Source organism: Pipra filicauda, unplaced genomic scaffold (genome assembly GCF_003945595.2).
Source record: "Pipra filicauda isolate LSUMZ 115617 unplaced genomic scaffold, ASM394559v2 scaffold626_size208873_pilon, whole genome shotgun sequence".
NCBI classification, from domain to species: Eukaryota; Metazoa; Chordata; class Aves; order Passeriformes; family Pipridae; genus Pipra; species Pipra filicauda.
The window spans coordinates 142852-162363 of record NW_024104783.1 but is presented as its reverse complement, the minus strand read 5'-3'; the positions used below and the strand labels follow the sequence as shown (position 1 = coordinate 162363).

Genomic DNA, 19512 nt, shown 5'->3' with positions numbered 1-19512 from the left:
CTGGCTGGAAAAACACCACCAGGTCACAGACTGGGAATGGCTCCACCAGGAGAGATGAGTTATTCAATGGCTTCATTGACTCAGTGCAGAAGGTGCATCTCTTCTGGGGCAGCCATTCCCACCTCCACTGACTTCTTCAACACCGAGGAAGTCAAAGTCTTGCCCTGCCTCCACTTCAATGTTGCCTTGAGGCCTTGGAAAATCTCCACACACACAACTGGTGCTGTGGGACTTTCCTCCTGAGCAGTTCCAAGGGTTGAGCTGGACTGGGTGGTCCACAAGGAGCAACCTGAAGATGGCAGGCTTGGTGACACAGCTCAGGACAAAAGGAAAAACGGACAGGACAAGGCGACATCTCCTCAAGCTGCTCCAGGGAAGGTTCAGGTTGGACATCAGGAGGAATTTCTTCATAGAAAGGGTGTTCAGGCACTGGAAGGGGCTGCCCAGGGAGGTGGTGGAGTGCCCATCCCTGGAAGTGTCCAAGGAAGGACTGGATGTGGCACTCAGTGCTCTGGGTGGTGATCGGTCACAGGCTGGACCCGATGATCTTGGAGGTCTTTCCCAATCCAAACGATCCTGTGATTCTGCAGTGCCCATGGATCAGCAAGCACAAGGTGACCTGCTGCCAAGCCCATGGAGAGGCTGGAGTGCTGATCCCTGCTTTATTCAGTGGGATGCAGAGGTTGCATTTAGCCCACACCTGGATGAACAGTGGCTTCCCCAGGATCAGGTTGGGGATCTGAGGGTCACATCTGGCTTGTGCAGAAGATGCCAATTGCTGTGTGCAACAATTCCCAGAGCCCTCCGTGCCCAGATGCCTGATGCTGGAGGAAGGAGTCTCTGCCCATGCCAAGGGGCTGGGACTAGATGATCTTTAAAGGTCCTCCAGGCTAAACCCACTGTTTAAAACACCCTCTCAGCACACGGAGCTTCCTCTTGTCACCGGAGAATTTCAATCTCTTCTTTGGTGGGACATTTCTCCAGCTTGCCAAGCCTCACATCAATGGGGAGCAGGTCTGAGGGTTGGCTGTGGTCCTGGTTGGTGGTGTGGCATGAGGATGGGCTCAGCTTTGTGGGGCTGCTGCAGCCTCTGGCCCTGCCATGGCTTCCAACAACATCTTCAGGCCAGCACAGAGGGTGCTCTTGCACAATCCCAGTCCCCACCACGGGCTGGTCTGGGTGTGTCCATCAGCTGTGTCCTGGAGCCTGTGTCCTCCACGAACCTCAGCACTCATTCACTGATCCCCTCCTGCCCCTTGGCCATGCTGGTTTGGTGCTCCCACCAGCAGGTGCCTTTGCATCCTCTGTTTCCACCAACGCACCATTCTGGTGGCTGGAAAAGTTGTGGACTGTGGAATCAGGCAGCTCCAGAGCTCCTCCAGCTTTATTCATCTCCTAGGGAGGTTGCCAGGCTGGTTTGATGACTCGGTCATGAAACTCAGGCAGTGAGGGGGACCAGGTTGCCCAAATGTGCCATAGTTGAGTCTTGAGCTGGAGAAGACCCTTTGTACTTGGCTGTGGAGCAAACTAACAAAACCCTGCTGAGCTGTGGATGTTTTATTCCAGGACTTCCATAATTTAGATGCTATTTTTACCTAGTCTGACTGGTGGCCAGCTCCGTGTGATGACAATAAATCCCAATTTAACGCCATCAGCCTGTGCCCTTCCCGGGCGGGTGTTTGGTCCTGCCACCCCAAGTGCTGACCCCAAGGCTGGTGGCAGCTGGGTTTCTGTTCCCAGGGGGTTTCCAGCGGTCCAGCATTCCCTGCCTGGATTTCTCTGACCTTCACCTCTTTGCCAAGTGACCCGAGTCCTGCTGGGGCAGTGCAGCTCCTCGGCCCTCACTGCTGTGCCAGTGGAGGGCACGTCAAATGCTCTCCATGCAGGCAAGAGGGAGAAACAGCTTCTCTCACCAGGGCCAGGCTGGAGATTTGCTGCTTATTGTTATAATTTGTCTGTTTTATTGGAATAAAAGACGGATGAGAGCAGCTCAACGCTCTGGAGAGAGCACATGGCATTGTGGTTTATTTTAATTAGCACATGCTGGCTGGAAAATCGTGTTTTCCAGTCATCGTGTTCACATGGAAGTGAACAGGAATACAGGGTTTTGTAATGATGTTGCAAGGTGCTCGTGCCAGAACACCAGGGACACCCAGGAATTGTCCCTCCTCCTCCTGAGAGCCCAGAAAATGGGATGTCATGAGTGTGGAGACCTCAGGAGTCGTGGTCCACTGGGACTCTTAAAAGAGCACAGGGAAAGTTTGAACTCACACAGTACAGAATCCCAGAAAAAATCATAGAATCCTAGAAATCCCAGAATGGTTTGGGTTTGAAGGGTCCCTAAAGCTCACCCAATTCCAACCACCCTGCCATGGGCAGGGACACCTTCCACTAGTCCAAGTTGCTCCAAGCCCTGGGCTTGGACACTTCCAGGGGTCCAGGGGCAGCCACAGCTTCTCGGGGCAACCTGTGCCAGGGCCTCACCACCCTCACAGCCAAGAATTCCTTCCCAATATCCCTTCCCAATATCCTCTGGCAGTGGGAAGCCATTCCCCCTTGTCCTGTCCCTCCATCCTTGTCCCCAGTCCCTCCAGCTCTCCTGGAGCCCCTTTAGGCCCTGGAAGGGGCTCTCAGGTCTCCCAGGAGCCTTCTCTTCTCCAAGTGAACCCCTCCATCTCTCCCAGTCTGGCTACAGAGCAAAGGGGCTCCAGCCCTTGGAGCACCTTTGTGGCCTCCTCTGGACTTGCTCTGAACTTCCACCTCTGGAAGTGTCCAAGGCCAGGTTGGACGGGGCTTGGAGCAACCTGGGCTAGTGGAAGATGTCCCTGCCCATGGCAGGGGGTGGAATGAGATGAGCTTTAATGGCCCCTTCCAACTGAACCCACTCTGTGAGTCCACAATAAAGTATTAAATGTCTGTATATGCCTTTGAGAAAACAAGTGAGAAATAATTCCCCTCTAGCCTGTGGAGCTGGGATCACTTTCCCTGCCCTGCAATTAGCCCGGAACACACACAATGTATAATTAGTCACTCTGTGGGCTGGGACTTGCACAGCCGGGCTCAAACACCGGCTGTGCTCCTGCTCCCGCTGCCACCCGGGGAACAGCCTGTCCCCAGGAAGTTTCCTCACTTGGTGACTGTGCAAAATCAATCAGCCAAGCTGGTGGCAGGGCTGAGGGCCAGGATCCAGCCCTTCCTCCAGCCCTGGGCTGCTGTGGGACCACGTTCAGAGGGGCCGGAGCCAGCGGTGGGCAATGGGGTGAGGGTGGGCACTGAATTTGTGTCCTGGGGCTTGTGCTGCAGTGCCATGTGCCAGACGGTGCCAGACAGGATGAGGGTGGGCATGGAATTTGGGTGCCATGGGCCGAGTGGTGCTGGAGCAGGCGATGCTCAGCCCGGCCCGTGTCGCACCCACGGGATGAGGCACCAGCAGCTGCAACGGGCACCTTCTCCTCACCCTTGGTTTCTCAACCTTCAGGCAAAATTGTCCCTCCGACACCTCCAGCCCCTGTCCAAAGGTATTTTCCCCCCGGAGAGCAAAGCTGGGATGTGCCACCCTCTCCTCGTGGCAGGTGCCCACATCCTAATGTCCCTTCCCCACTGTTTTCCCTGGGCTCAGGGGTCACGGCCGGTGCTGGTGGAGGGGATCACACTCACTGCAGAGTCCTCTCATTGGGAATTTGTTAAAAACCCCTGCCTTCCTGGCTGCTTCTCCGCAAATTTTCAGGAGGATGGAGTTAAACAGGATGAATTTCAGGGAGAGCCCCCCCTGCACCCTCAGCACAGGACACTCGGTGGGCAGGACGTGCCGAGCAAGGGGCAAAGGGGTTTTGGGGCAGCAACACCCCCATCATCCCTGTCTTCCCACTCAGCCTCTGGTGTGACTCAAGACAAGGTCCCCCCTTGTCACTTGGTGGTCCAAAACCATCACATTCCCAGCTGGACCAGCCCCAAACTTATTCAGCATCAAACCTATTCACCCTCCTGAGGCTCAGCCGCTCCTGGAGTCCATCCCCACATTAAAAATCTCAGCTATTTCTGCATCTATCTAAAAAAAACCCCAAATCCCTCCACCCCAGCTTGCACTAACGAGAAAAGCAGCCCCCAATCTGGTACAAGACAAATTATTTTCTTTCCCTGGGGATGGAAACAAGTTCCTAAGAGGGACTCGCTGAAAAGACACGAGATGACTCATTTCTTCAGCGCCGAAGCTGCACTCAATCCCCAGCACCTCTAATTCCCATCACAAGCCAGGAGACCGAAAGCATGGGGGGGTTCACACAGCACAAAGCCCAGGAGCTGCTTTTCCTGGAGATGAAAGAGCCATGAATTAATCCCCTGTATCACCTACTCCCCCAGGATGGGCTCAGCTGCCTCCAGCCCTCGCTCCCCGCAGCCAGGAGCTATTTTTTCCCGTTCTCGCCAGTGTCAATATGTTTCTTTAAATATCTTTTTGGAGAGGCTGTATATATATAGCCCCACTCTGGTGCTTTGAAAGGAGCCTCATTTCCTGTGTAAGAACTGAAGTTCTTGGCAAAAGCTGCCTCAGGCTGCAGCATCCGAACCACAAGAATTGTTTTTTTTCAGTAGTAAAATGGTATTTCCTCCACGACTGAGAGCTGGACTGAGCTGGGTCAGGTCTGAAACCAGCGGGGCTGCTGTGGGTGGGACATACAGGGCCATATTCCCAATGATATAAATGACAGGAGAAAGGGATTAATTGCATTAGTGGGGCTGCAAAGATGCCTGGAAATGGCACAGCCCATGCCAGGGACAGGATGGGCACAAAGCTGCTTTTAACCTGCACTTGGATGTGAGAAAGTTTGGTTCCCACATGAAAAGGATTTATTAACCAATACCAGGGCAAGAAAAAGAAATCCATTTCATCTGCACCTGATACTTTTTCTCCTTTTGCATCATCTCTCTGTTTCTGACTTTTGAGAGGGCTCCTCCAGCAGCAAAGCAGGATGGAAAACAGCTTTGCAGTCCCTGAGGGATTGCTCACGGATACTCAGGACCTTAAAAACCATCGTGGGGGGGGAGATGTAGCACCAGCTGTGCCCTGCCAGGAACGTGTCACACCTTCCCACCAGGAATCCCTGAGCTGGAGGATCTGACACCTCCAGCACCACCTCGGGGACTCTGATGGCAGGAGTGGGGATGCAGCCAGAACAACAATCACCTTCTGCTGCAAATATGTCTTTCCAGGGACATTTCTGAGTCATAAATGGCTTTTATTGCTGCACACAGTCCTAAGGACTCAGCGTGAAAATGTGCCAGAGCTGGTGGTGGCTGTGGCAGCCCAAGTGTTCCCTGATTTCCTTTGCTTCTCCATGACTTTCCCAGAAGCAGCCAAAGAGGCTGAAGTGCAAGTGTTTTAGATTTTCTGGAGGAATTTTAAAGAAGTGTCTTCTCCCAGAGCTCACACCATGAGGACAGATCACCCTTGGGACTGTCCCCGTGGCACAGGGACGTGCTGGGCACGCAGCCACATCTCCTGGCACAAAGCCCCAGCAGCCACGAGCTCTGGGGGACAAACATGGAATTTCTGTCCCCTTCCACAACCCCAGGCACTGTCTGCACGTCATGTCCTCCTCCCTGGGACCTCTGGACAGGGCACTGCAGTGGTGTGGGACAGGATGGATCCTGATGGAGCACGGCCGGGCACTGGAGCAGCGCTTGGGGCAGGGGAGACAGGGAGAGTTGTGCTGGTGGCTCTGCAGCCCAGGAGATGACAACACACCACCACAACGTGCTGCTTCCCCTCCACCCTGAAGCCACAGGGGTGGGGACAAGGGCTGGAGCTCATGCACTCCAAGGGCACTTCCCTCATCTTCGCTGTCCAAGCACTTCGGCCTCTCTCCAGTTTCACAAAAGAGGGAAAGGGATGAGCAGGAACAGCTGAGCTGGGCAGGAAGGAGACCTTCCCACTCCTCCAGCTTTCCAGGGGCCAGTTGGTGCTTGGGAATGCCACGCAGCACCTTTGGGAATATGCAATTCCACCTGCACTGATGCCTTGCTGGCCACATCCCAGCTGGGAATGAAGGGAAATATCCCATGGCAGCCCAAAACAGGAGGGAAGGAGCAGCACAGCCTGGGAGCATCCTCCCTGTCCTGCTGAAGTCCTTCATCCTTCTGACTCCATTTTGACCCTCAAGACCTCGGCTCATCCAACATCTGGTCTTTGCCAACCAGCCAAGCCCAGAAGGAATTCCTCTCCTCGGCACCATCGTGGCACAAGGATGTCTGCTGGGGGCAACTGCAGTGAGGAAAGAGGAGGGACAGCCAAGGAGGGAAGATCCCAATGCCCCAACCTAAACAGGGAAGATCTTCCTTACAGAGCTCCAACACCAGGACATGCCCCTCAATCCAGCCAGAAGAACTTGGAGGGGATGCAAACATCAGACACCACAGGAAATAAAAATATTTATCTTAAAATATGGCAGAATTTTCACTTTTGGTGGGTTTTCTCCTCCCTTGGAGACCTTTGCTCTGCCCAAAGATTTACTGGACTGTGGCTGGGGCGATGAGTGGTGGCAAATCACCAGAAAAAAGGGGGACAGTTGTTGCAACACTCGTCCCCTCATGGCAGGGCTGGACCCTGAACTGCAGGATTTGGTGTCCCTGTTGCTCAACTTCCCATGAAAACTGCCGGCATTGATGGGAAAGGACAAGGGGAGCCCCTGGGTGTGTCCACAGCTCTCCCTGAGCTGCTCCCACCCAGGGGGCAGCAAGGACAGCACCACAGGGACACCATGGTGGGACATATCCTCAGGGTTCTCACATTTGCATTCCCAGGAAAATGAGACACTTGACCAGCTGGGGGAGAAGAAAAGAGGCCACCAGGAAATTTATTCCCATTTGTCCCCAACAGATGGATGTTGTCAGGGCAGAGATGTTGTGCAACGTGACGGCCACCACGGAAGGTCCCACCACCTTGGGAGGTCTCACCACCTTGGGAACATCCCACCACCAGAGCTTCCCACCACCACAGAAGGATCCCACCATCACGGAAACTTCCCACCACCACCAGAGCTTCCCATCACCATGGAAGCATCACAGCACCATGGAACCATCCCACCATCATGGAAGCATCTCACCACCTTGGGAACATCCCACCACCCTGGAAACATCCCATCACCTTGGGAACATCCCACCACCCTGGAAACATCCCATCACCAGAGCTTCCCACCATCACGGAAGCTTCCCACCATCAGCAGAGCTTCCCAGCACCATGGAAGCTTCCCACCACTATGGAACCACCTCACCACCAGAGTTTCCCATCACCTCGGAAGCTTCCCACCACCACAGGAGCATCCCACCACCATGGAACCATCCCACCACCATGGAACCATCCCACCACCATGGAAGCGTTTCCACCACCACAATGTCCCATCGCCGTAAGAGCATCTCACCACCACAACCTCCCACCACCATGGAAGCATCCCACCTCCTTGGAAACATGCCACCACCAGAGCTTCCCAACACCACGAGAGCTTCCCACCACCACATGAGTGTCCCACTGCCAGAACATCCCACCACCATAAGAGCATCCAACCACCACAATGTCCCACCACCACCAGAGCTTCTCACCACCACACCTCACCTCACCACTACTGGGGTGTCCCACCACCACCCGAGCTTTGTAGGGTGCTCAGACCCCATAAATCGAGTGTTCCCAACCCAAGCAAGTGTTCCTCAGGCTCCCCAAAAGTCCCCTTGGACCCAGTTTCTGCCTGTTTGGGCTGTTTTAGCCCAAAATAGGCTTTGTGGTTTGGAGTGGAGGAGGGAAGGAGTCTGTACACGCAGAAACACAGGTAAAAAAAAATCTTCATTTTAAAGCCATTTAACAGCTGAAACTTTTCTTAAGAAAAGTCACTTTCAAAAAGAAAAAAACCCCAACCCACAAAGTTGCTCTAAAAAAACCTCTGAAAGAAGAAGTTGGACAAAAGCTGGATGACCAAGACCTAAGGAGTGCCTGGCAAGTTCCCTAAACTGGAGAGAAAGAGAGAATTACCCAAAAACAAGGGGGGGGGATAAAAAATGGAGCGAGAAAGGGAATTGCATGGAGCTGAAGGAGAGAAGAAGGAAAAGCCAGGCAGGGACATGCTGATTAGTCTGGGAATCTGATGGGGAAGATGAAATTCAGCTCGTGGGGATGTGGGGAGAGGTGGTGGGGGCGCAGTTCAGCCCTTCCCAGGGAGCAGCAGCTCTTGGGAAACCCATGGGAACTCCAGACATCACATGGCTGATCCAAGGAGCAGGAAGGCTCCATGTGCAAACCAGTCCCTCTTCAGCACTCTGGATAAATAATGGATTTCTGAGGTAACCTGAGCAGAGCCCTGTGAGTGATCCCTGTCCAGCCTCACACCCTGCTGGGTTTTCTTCCTGCAAAACCCCCATAGAGCCGATCCTTGGGCTTTAGTTTCATCCCCCATGTGCTGTTCCCACTCTGGGCTCATCCAGGTCTGATCCCACTGCTCCTGCCTCAGTTTCCCTTCCTCTTTCACCAGTACTTTCCATCCCTGGACACGGAGCAGGGCTGAGGTGTCCCCGTCTCCTCCTGCTGCCATCCCTCCCTCCCCACCCTCCCCAAGCCTTGTCCAGGCTTCCCAGCACATCCTTTCCCCAAACCACCACTTTTCCCCCCCAAAGCACCCCTGCTGCCCCCCCAGCTCTGCTGCCACCTTCCCCTCCCTATGGGACACCTAAAACCTGGGTGATGAGTGGGAAGGCCCCATCTGGACACTCTGGATGCTGCTGAGGAGCAAACCCCATCTGCTTTTCAACACATTGGTTCCTCTTCCTGGGAGCCACACACAGGGACAGCCCCTGTCCGCTGCCCCCGAGTGGCACCAGAGCTCTCTGGGAGGACCCAGCGGGGTGTGGCAGATCCCACTGGTCACAGAGCCACTCCATGTCCCCACAGCCAGCGGACACAGAGGCTGTGTGTCCCCAGGGCGGCTCCAAGGACAGGGTGGCACCGGCCTGGGCACAATGCCCGGCTGTGGCTGGGCTCAGAGTGTCCCCAGCACCACTGGTGGGGACTCTGGGCTGAGCAGCCTCTGCTGGGCTGGGGGTCCATCCCCCGCGATGTCCCCAGGTTGCCCCGGGCTCAGCCACAGCATCCCGACAGTTCCCGTCGCTGTCCCGCCATGGTGACCCACTGCCCCCCTGATGGGCGGGGCCAGGCGGCCACACCCACCCCGCCAATCTGCAGCCACCTGAGGCAGCCACGCCCACCGGAGCCCATTCAGCTCACCTAGGAGGGACACGCCCACTCACAGAAGCTCCACCCCCTTCCCAAAACTACGCCCAGTTGTGCCAACACCTGGGTTACCTGGCAGGTAACCCAAGCTGGCCCCGCCCCCTGCTCACCTGGGCTGGCTCCGCCCACTCCGATAAGCCGCGCCCACCCGTGATAACTCCGCCCACTCGGTCAAGCCCCGCCCCTTGAACAAACTCAAGGTACCTGTCAGGCCACGCCCCCCGAACACAGACCACGCCCCCTCCCCAGCCACGCCCCCTGGAGCTTCACCACGCACCCCCCGCCCGTCCGCATCCCCCGCCCCGCCCGTACCTGGGCGCGCTCGAAGCTCTCCCGCTCCGCCTCCAGGCCGCCGCCGCCGCCCGCCCGCCGGCTCAGCACTTTGGGCAGCGGGTTGGCCACCTGCTTCATGGTGCTGCTCACGCGGTCCATGGCGGCCCCGGCCCCGCCGCCGCCCCGGCCCCGCTCCGCGCCGCCGCTGCGCGGGCCCCGCGCCATTGGCCCGCCCACCTGCCACTCACCGCGGGACACGCCCCCGCCGGCACCTCCCGCGCCCCGCCGGTCCCGCCCATCGCCCCGCCTCCTGACTATCATTGGTGAGTTGCACTGCCACTCAGGAGGGGCCACGGGCACTCTCCAAGCTCATTGGTGGAGCTGGACGCCACTCAATACCAGGTCCCGCCCCTCTGAGAGCGCCCCGCCCTCCGCCCCGCCTATATCCCTTAACACGGCTGTGGCCACGCCCCCCCGCCGTTCCCTTCTATGATTGGTCCTTGTACCTGCCGCTCGCCCCGCGCGGCCCCGCCCCTGCCCCGCCCGTGCGCGGCGCCCCCTGTCGGCGGTGGGCGGGGGCTCTGAGGGGCCGCTCGGTACCGTCCCGGCCCGGACGGGCCGGGGTGGACCGGGATGGATCGGGAAGGGCTCGGCCGGGCTCAGGACACCCCCGCGGAGTTCTTCGGGCACGGGGGGTTCGGGAGCCGCTGCCGAAAGGCTCTGAGCCGCGACTGAGCCCTCCGGGTCCGCAGGCCGTGGGGGGGTCCCACAGGCCGTGCATGCGGCCTGCGCCGTTGGGCCTGGCCCGGCGCGGCCCCTTGTCCCCTCATAGCCCGGCCCAGAGTGACACGGCATAGCCTGATCCGGGCCGGGGTCTCTGGTCCTGTCACCCATCAGAGACTTGTGCACGGTTAGATGGGATATTGGGAAGAGATTCTTCTCTGTGAGGGTGGTGAGGCCCTGGCACACGTTGCCCAGAGGAGCTGTGGCTGCCCCATCCCTGGGAGTGACCAAGGCCAGGTTGGACAGGGCTTGGAGCAACCTGGGCTATTGAAGGTGTCCTTGCCCATGGCAGGGGGTGGAACTGGATGAGCTCTAAGGTCCCTTCCGAGCCAAACCATTCCATGATTCTGTGATTCTCTCAGCCTGGTGAATTGCTGGACTCTGGCTGGCTCCTGTTGTTTTTGACCAGGAATCCCATCCCACTGCAGAGGTGAATTTCCCACTTGGAACATTTCTGCAAAATTGGGACAAATTAGTATTTCTGTGAAGAGACTGAAAGCCCTGAGTCTGCTCCCAAATGAGTCCCCAGAGATGGTGAAGGGGCTGTGCTGGGGTGGTGCCAGCTGAGTTCCTGCATCCTTAAAAATATGTCTTTGCTCCAGGTGGGGAGGAGCTGTGGAAAACCCTGCCAGGGAGATGGGGCAATCTGGGAGCAGCTGTTTGGAATGTGAGCTGTCAGGAGCTCTTGTGCAAGCAATTATCCCAACAGAACTCTTTTCTTGTGGCTTATTTTTCAGCTGAAATCGTTACCACAGTGGGACCCTCCTGGCACTGCCCAGCGGGGTGTGGGATGGGCTGTTTGCATCCCAGACCTTCCCGCTCCCTGTGTCTGGGATATCAGATCCCAGCTGCCGGGAAATGGCCTGCATGGAGCAGCGAGGCCGTTTCTCCCACCCCAGACTGTCTGGACTCCCTGTCTGCCCTCTCCCTAATGCACTGTCTGGAAAGCTGCCTCCTTCCTTGGGGCTGCTCCCAGGGGAGGCTTGATGGGCTTAATTCAGCTACTATTGCAGCAAGGTGATTAATAATTGAAGAAATGAAGTCATTGCTGAGTAGAGATGGAGGAAAGGAGGGCATTGGACAAAGGACAGTGAGGGCTTTGTGATCTGGACCTCTCCCACCCTCTGCCCAGCACGGAGCATCCTGCCCCTGAACCACACAGTGAGGGACCACGAGGCTTAGACCTGTCTTAGCTGCTCCCTCTTGCTGAAGAGCAGAGTCACATCCTCCTCCTCCCTGTCCAGGGCTCAGAGCCTACTTTGGGACCTGGGCAGGAGCAGAGGAGGGTACCTGGATGTTTCTCCCAGCTGCTCCTGCCTCCTCCAGGAAGGGGCTGGAACAGGATGGAGCCGGGATCCAGCCCATGGGCTGCAGGTCAGACCCCCCTGGGCTGGCCCAGTCCATGCAGTGTCTCTGCTGGAATGTGCTGTGGGGCTCTGCAGGGATTTGGGGGTTTTCCAGTGGGAGAGGGTGCCTTTTTTCCAAGCACTAAGAGAGGGGAAGACACGGAGCTGTTTCTGTGGGGGTCTGTTCCTCTGCCTCAGGTTCCACCGGGAGATGATGGGGAAGGACTGGAAGTGAGCAGGGTGGAGGTGGGGTGGGCTCTGCTCTTCTCCCCCACTAGCAGGTCCTTTTTGGAAGCCGTGGCTGGGGTTCACCTGCTCTGGTGCTCTGTCCTCACTCCTGCCCAGGAGGCTGAGCTGGAGGGTGATGGCAGAGCCCCTCGTGGGGGTGTCTGGCCTGTGTGGGGACATTGTCTTCCCCAGTGCCACCCACTGTCACATTCCTGGGGCAGGAGGGTCTGGCTTGGGCTCGGGAGCATGGTCACCTTCCTTGCTTCCATTAGCTTCCTGGATTGTCTCACCTGAGTATCCTGTGCAGGATGGAGACCATGGAGAGGACACTGGGCAGCCCAGTGCTCTGCAGAGTGTGACACCCCTCAGGTGCTGCCTCAGGCTGGGCAGGGGGCATCCTTCATGCCCTGAGGCTCCCGTGCACAGCTCCTGCTCCACCAGGACAGCCTCAGAAAGAACCTGCAGCCACAGGGAAGGAGAAGTGGCAGGAGAGGGGCCAGAGGGATTTCAGTGGCTTCGGGCCCTGCCCAGAGCTCAGGGATGCTCTTTTCCCAAGGACTTGGAGCTAAAGGCTCCTTTTCCAACCCCCTCCCCAGCCCGAGCCGGGAGAGTCCCAGGGTGCTGCTGGGACTGGCCTGGGCTCAGGGAGAGCACAGACCCCCCTTGTTCCAGCAGGAAAACAGAGGCACAGAGAGTTCCACAGTCCTCCCTCTGTTATCCCGCTGGCTGTGCCAGGGCACAGGGCTTTGAGCTAAGATCCTGCTCCTTTCCCCCTCCAGAGGTGGGGAGAAATGGATCCCCTTCAGATATGGATCCCAAATCCCTTCAGCAGCCCCTTTGGACACCCCAAGGCACAATGTCCTGATCCCACCCCAGCAGACCCCCCGTCCCTAGGGGGGCACATCTGGAAAGCCCCTCAGGGAGGGCAGTGGCCGTGACAAACCTTCCACAAACCCAATCCTGAGCCCCAAACACAGCCCTGCCCTGGTGATGGGGTCATTTGCTCAGACCCTGGGATAAAAACACCTTCTGAGCCCAAGTGGCCACCTGGAGGGCAGGGTGGTGGCAGGGTGGTGGTCCAGACCTGGCAGGAGGGTCCCTGAGGAGCAAAGAGTGTGCCAGGAGGAGGAGATGTGTGTGTGTGGGGGTGTTCATCTTTGGTCCCAGTTTTTGAATGTTTTGGGCAAACCAGATGCTGCTGCTGAGTTTTTGGCTGCTTGTGCTCCCAAAGAACCCCTGGGCTGCTCCGTGGGGGAGGGACAGTCCTGGAGCAGAACCTGGGAGAGCACGGGGGGCAGAGCAGCCTGGGATGGGAGAGGGTCTTGGAGAGGACTGCTGTCCATGGGGCCCTCACCTCTGTCCTGCTGAGGTCTCCTGCTTGCCCAGGAAAGTTGTAACCCCAAAACATCACCTGATGTGTTTTCTGCACTGCAGCCTCAACAGCTGCCTCTGCTTATCCAGGAATTCAAAAGCAAAGCTGAACTGGTTTCCATATGGATCTGCAGGAGAAAACTTGAACCCCACAGGGACCTTGGGCTGCAGGGGTGGTTGCAGGTGAGAATCCAGCTTGGGAGCAGGACCTGGAGGTGGGAAGTGCTTGCCATCTGCTGGAGAGCTTCCCCTTGGCACAGGCAGCAGGTCCAGCTGGAGCATCCCACGGAGCCCAGGTCTCTCCCGAGGCAAACTTGCTTTCGCAGAATCGTTAAGGTTGGAGAAAACCTCTGAGATCATCGAGTCCAACCTCTGACCCATCACCACTTTAGCAACTAGACCAGAGCACTGAGTGCCACCTCCAGGGCATCCTCTTCCAACGTCTAATCACCCTTTCTGTGAGGAAATTCTTCCCAATTCTTCCTTTACTTCTCTGTTGTGAGACAGTTTTGGCTGCTGGAGTGGGATCACAGAGGGAAGGATTTCTGTGTAGGATTTGGGGTGTGCAGGTTGGGTGTGGGAGCCCTGTGCTGCCCCTGGGGCAGTGTGGGGAGTGCATGGGGCAGAGGCTGTGGGTCTGCAGAGCCAGTCTATCCCTGTCTTCCCTTTATGATACAGGAAACCTTCTCCCTCCCCACAACTCCCTGAAGGAGGTTGTGGTGAGGTGGGGATTGGGAAACGGCCTCGAGTTGTGCCAGGGGAGGTTCAGGTTGGATACTGGGGAAAATTTCTTCACTGAAGGAGTGACCAAGCCCTGGCACAGCTGCCCAGGACTGTGGTGGAGTCACCGTCCCTGGAGGACTTTAAAAGAAATACAGATGTAAAGCTCAGGGACATGGTGGCCTTGGCAGTGCTGGACTCAATGATGCTGGAGGTCTCTTCCAACCTTGATGGTTCTGTGATTCCATAATTTCCATGACCCCACATCCACCAGTGCTCTCGTGGAACACTATTTTCTAGATTCCTGCAAGTCCTGACTTGCAGTCCCCTGTACCTCCAGCTGGTGACAACAGGAGGCAGAGTGTGCAAGGGCAACACTCCCTGTGGCAGCCTCAGGTCCTGCCTCTCTCAAATGATTTTATCTTCATTCCTCTGAACCTCATCTGCTGTAGATAAACCAGTCACACTGTGCTGTACCTGCCAGGCAAGCCCCACTCAGCTCCAGGCTGGGGGGTGCTCAGTGCAGAGGGTGTTTTGGGGGAAACAAAGGCATCATTTGGCTGGAATTTGGGACAGGCTGTGTCTGTCCTGAGAAGTGCCACCAAATTTCTGCAAGGGCCACCTGGCAACCTCCCGCTCCTCTTGGTCCCATGGTGAGCCTTTTTTGGTGCCCCAATTTGGTCTTGGAAGATTGCAGGAACTGCAGCAGTGTGTTTGTGCCTCGCTGTGGGCTTAGAAACTGTTGGTATCTTTGTGCTGACATTTACCAAAAATATTCATCTGGAGACATATCCTCATGTATAAATTTCAGTCTGGGGATTTTAATGGGATTTCACAAGCTACTCTGTAGCCCTGATGGTCCTGTAGGACCAGCTGTCCCGGGGAATCAGATGAACAGTCCTAGAGGATGCAGACTAAGGGTCCATCTAGACCAGCCTGAATATCTCCAGATGTGGCCACGGCAGAGACCTTGAAGAGAAAGGCCAATATCTGTGCTCCCAATCTGGAAGGCACTCCCAGCCCCCATCCGTTTTCATTTTCTGCATTGTCTTTGAGCTTCTCCCTCTGAAATTCAAAGCCTGAGTCAGCCACTTGGAAATTTCCTTGAGATCACCATGTTCCTTGGCAAGGAGCTCCTGGTGTGAAGAGCTTCCTTCTGTTCCTTTTGAACCTGGCTCTTGCCAGCTCCATTGGATGGTCCATGGTTCCTGCTAAGGAGAAACAGGGACCATTTGCTTTGTCCCTCTTTCTAGGCCACTCATCATCTTGCAGACTTTAATTCCCACGTGGAAAGTCTCAGTTCTTCTCAAAAGTACATCTCATCCAAATCCTTGCTTGGAGCTGCCCCCCCCGTGATCTCATACCTCCCCCAGTCATTCCATTTCCAGCTGATTTGCTCCCAGTTAAACCCAGTTTCCCACATTAGGGGTTAGAGGTGGTGTGGTGGAGCCTGCTGCCTTCAGGGCTGAGCAGAGGCTTCCTCCTGCATCCCAAAAGTGTCCTGGTGGGGGATCCAAAGATACCACGTGTGATTTCTATCAATAGATGAAACACACCATAAGGCAGAGGTTTCACAGCCTCCATAAATAGCCACTCTTTAGGATGTGTGATGTGGAGGAGGTTTTAGAAATCAAAATATTTAGAGATTCACATTATTTGTCTTGGCAGGAAGGAGCAGCCAAGACTGAAATACAGAACCTTCGAGGAAGGAACAGAGTTGAGGAAAACAGTGAATAGGGGGAATAGCAGAGGTGTCAAAACCTCCAGGAGTTCCTTTTGGGTGAATGGAAGCAGGAAACATGGTGTGTCTGAAAGGAGGGAGAATTCATTGACAGTGTTGAGGCACATTTATATTCCTGATAGAAAATAGTGATTTTTTCCAAACAAATCTTGACATTTTGATCAAACCTGTAGCTGAATGTTGCAAGAACATCCAGAACACTCAGCTAAAAGCAGCTCTGAGCTGGGCTGTGTTGGTGTGAGCCATCAGCGAGGAGGCTCCAGCTCATTCCCCAGCCTGTTCTCCTCCTCTCAGTTTTATTCTGGTCCCTGTGTGGAGATGTGTCAGAGGAGTGGAAGGTTGATCTGAACAGGGGACATGTGGAAGTTTGGGTCTGAGTGTGCTGGTAGGAGCAGGGGGTGGGAGGGGTGGATGTTGGTGGCCCCTGGGTTGGCAGGTCATCACGATCCTCTCCTCATCTCAGCCCCATCTCAACCTCATCTCTCTGAGTGTTCCCAGTCTCCCAGTCAGTCAGATCTGTCTCAAAGCCTTTTTCTAGCACCTTCAGCCTCAACCTGCCCCCTGTACCCTCAGGCAGGGCTGTCAGCTGAGGTGTGTGACCTTGTTGTCACCTCCCCTGTCTCCTGTGCATGGCCAGCCCTGTGGACAGGGGACCAGGAGTTTCATCCACACCTTCCTCAGCATCCCTGAGCAGCAATGGGGGAAAGAGGATGCCAAGAGCTCCCAAAGCAGGGGAAGTGTGGGAGCAGGGTGAGGGGAACCCTCATGGCTGGGCTGGAGTTGTGGCATGGCTGGATTGGGAATGGGGATGGTTGGGAGCTGCTGTGCCTCTGCTAGAGGTGTGGCACGGCCAAAGTGGGAATGGGGATGGATGGGAGCTTAATTTCCCTTTGAGTTCCTCCGCTGGGTTCCTGCAAGGCCTCCACTTTGGGCAGGGGCTTCTACTTTGTGATCATCCTCAACAGAGAGACAGGACCCCTTTTGTCACTGGACCATCAGGAATGATGGCCTGCTCTCGTGGCTTTCCCATCGTGCTGTGGTTGTCCAGCACCTGGACATGTTCATTAGCACCATGGAGACCTCACTCCTCCTCCACTCTCCCGAGGCTTTTCCTGGGAGCCAGCAGAGCCCTCCTGTAGGGATGGAGCATTTCCAGCAGGAGTTTCTCTGCCAGTGCAGTGACACCATTCCTGGCCCAAACAATATGGGCTAAACCAGCCAATCTCTTCTCTGTGTGTCTGTGGCTGGTGGGACAATGACAGAGCAGTGTCAGGAGGGTGTCGGTGCTGGAACCAAATGATCATCTGAGCCAACTCTGTTGTGCCGACGTGCTCATGAGCTCCTGACACTCTCTGTGAGCATCAGTGGCTGATTCCTGTGTCCAGGGAGAACTAAGCACTATTTTAGCTGTCACTGGTGATGTAGCAACAGAACCAGTTCCCTAAGGACTAGCTGCAAGGGATGGCCAAGGGCAGAAGAGGAGCCCAGATCTGGGATGGCACCACGCTCCACCTCCTGCTCTGCACGTTTATGCACCGATGGCCTTCAGGGCCCCGTGGAGGAAGCCCCTGTTGCCTCGGGGCAGTGCTGCAAGTGGGACCCAGCAGGGCTGTGGTGGGCACTGCCTGGTCAGCCTGGCTCAGGAACGTTCCCTGCTCCAGTTGCTGTGGCAGAGGTGGAATGTCCCGTTTGCCCGTGACGCAGATGTTCTGGGAAACATGAGCGTGTGGCAACCACGGCCGCTCTCCGTCCACTGCCGCGACTTCCAGAGAAGAGATCCACCTACTGATTCTCTGAATCGCTAATTCTGGTTTCTCTAGAGAGTCCTTTGGTCAGGGGAAAGGAAGCAATAGGTCATATCCTGTTCTCTCTCCTTTCATGGTATCATACCATTGATGGGCACTGCTCTCACTGGGGCTGTGGACGGTTCCTCCCCAGGCTCATGTGGTGCCCCTGACACAGCACTTCTCCCATTGTGTCATGGCTTTCACCAGTGTTTCCATCACGTTTCCATTTTTGGTCACTGTCTCCCTCTTATAAAGAGGGCTGAACCCAGGGATCCCACACCAGGCACAGCCAGGGGCACCCTGCACCAGTCCAGCCTGACTCCTACAGCTCATCTCCACCCAACAGGACCATGAAGACCTTCACAGCAGCCCTTGCTGTACTTTTTGTGGCTGTCCTCTGCTACCGGGTCTCCTCTTCTCCAAGTGAGTCCAAGCTCTCCTCTCCAAGGAGCTCTCTCCTCTTTCTTTCTGCTGTACAAGGTCTAGTAATGCTTGGCAGCTCTCCCTTCCCAGCACCTGCTGTGGGAAAGGAGAGACATGCATTGCCTTGGCTCCTTGAGGGGAGGGTGGCTGTGGTGGGAGCCCACTGTGGGAGCAGCACTTCCTCCAGTGGGGATCTTCTCCTCTGACCCCACTTTTCCCCACTGGCACTTTTCCTGATCTGGTGTAATCAGAAAAGTTCACTTCTCTTCCAGTTTCTCTCAACCATTTCGGTCCCTGCTGCACTGAGTTCATCACCAGACCGTTGCCCTTGAGACTTGTGAAGAGCTATGAGCACACAGGCAGCAGCTGCTCCCAGCCAGCCGTGATGTGAGTAGATCTCCTGCCCTGCTCCTGGGGGCCCTGCTCGTCCTGGCAGTGCCAGGGAGCCCCACATCACACCTCATCCTGACGAGGAAAAGCACCAGGCAGGGCTCTCCCACGTGAGAACAGCCTGGGAACAGCTCAGAGGACAATCCCACATCCCAGGCACCCAATTTCTGGATGTCCTCATGAGATTTGAGCCAAAGGAGCTTTTGCTGGTCACCCCCCTCATCCACAGATAGTGGGACCCAGGCAGGATGGTGTCCCCAGGCAGGATGCTGAGGACAAAGTGGCTTAAGTGGCAGAGAGCAGGACACCTGTAATGACACTGAGTCACCCCCCACCCTATTTCCCTGGGGCTGTTTTGCAGCTGTGGAGGTGTCTGCTCTGGTGGGGTTCACTGGTGGCAAGGAGCAGATCGTCCCACTCTTCCCCTCCATCTCCCTTTCCCCTCTCCCTCTCCTCTGCTCACTGGATTTCCTTCTCCAGATTCACCACCATCAAGGACAAGCTGGTCTGTGCCAACCCTGATGAGAAGTGGGTCCAGGACATGGTGATTCAACTAAAGCACAAGGAAGGCAGTGGATGAGCAAAGCCCTGCTCCCTCCAAGCATTACCTCAGCAAGGACCTGCTCTCATGGGCACCTCCGAGACAAATCCCTGCTTTCTCATTGCCTGGGAGTTTGGCAGAGTATTTAACACAGTGTTTAGCTCTTTTAGTTTCTGCAAAGGCAGTCTTAATTTATTTGACATTTTCAGTGAAACTTTTCATTCTCGTTTGTACTGATGGTGTTGAAGTTATTTTTGCATAATAAAAAGGAGCAAAACCTGCAGCTCCCACTGTTTCTTAGGATGCTCCACGGAGACTGCGGAGGGCAGCAGTGACTGGGTCCAGGCTGTCACTCGGGGTCTGTGGGTGGTGGGGTGGCACCTGGCTGTCCCTCAGCCCCTCTGTGCATCCTGCCTGTCCCTCCTGCCTCCTGCCAGGCTGTGCCTGAGCCTCGTCCTGGCCCATTCCCAAGCTCCCGCTTTCTGCGGTGGGTGGGTGTCCTGGAGGATGTTTCGGTGTGACGAAGTGAGGGGGTCACCGACCCCAGCCAGCACCTCCAGGCAGTGGGCAGGTGACATCGGGGCTCCTGAAGTCTCAAGGGCTGCTCAGCAAATACCAGAGACACCCCAAATCCTCCTCCA

At 56.1% G+C, this 19512-nt stretch overlaps 2 protein-coding genes across 2 annotated transcripts in view; one reads left to right on the top strand and one right to left on the bottom strand.

Annotated features, from left to right (window-relative positions):
* Positions 1 to 9715, bottom strand: part of HIP1 (huntingtin interacting protein 1) — a 45881-nt gene extending 36166 nt beyond the window's left edge. Inside the window, exon 1 of the mRNA XM_039388219.1 lies at positions 9581 to 9715. Within this exon, the coding sequence (XP_039244153.1) occupies positions 9581 to 9700 (120 nt within the window). The 5' untranslated portion in view covers positions 9701 to 9715. The remainder of the gene's footprint in view (positions 1 to 9580) is intronic.
* A 4465-nt stretch (positions 9716 to 14180) lies between these two features.
* LOC120324646 (C-C motif chemokine 5-like) lies at positions 14181 to 19138 on the top strand. Its single transcript, XM_039388221.1, has 3 exons — positions 14181 to 17940; positions 18213 to 18327; positions 18811 to 19138. The coding sequence occupies exons 1-3, from the start codon at positions 17868 to 17870 to the stop codon at positions 18908 to 18910; spliced, it is 288 nt and encodes a 95-aa protein (XP_039244155.1). The 5' UTR covers positions 14181 to 17867; the 3' UTR covers positions 18911 to 19138.
* Positions 19139 to 19512: the final 374 nt, after the last annotated feature.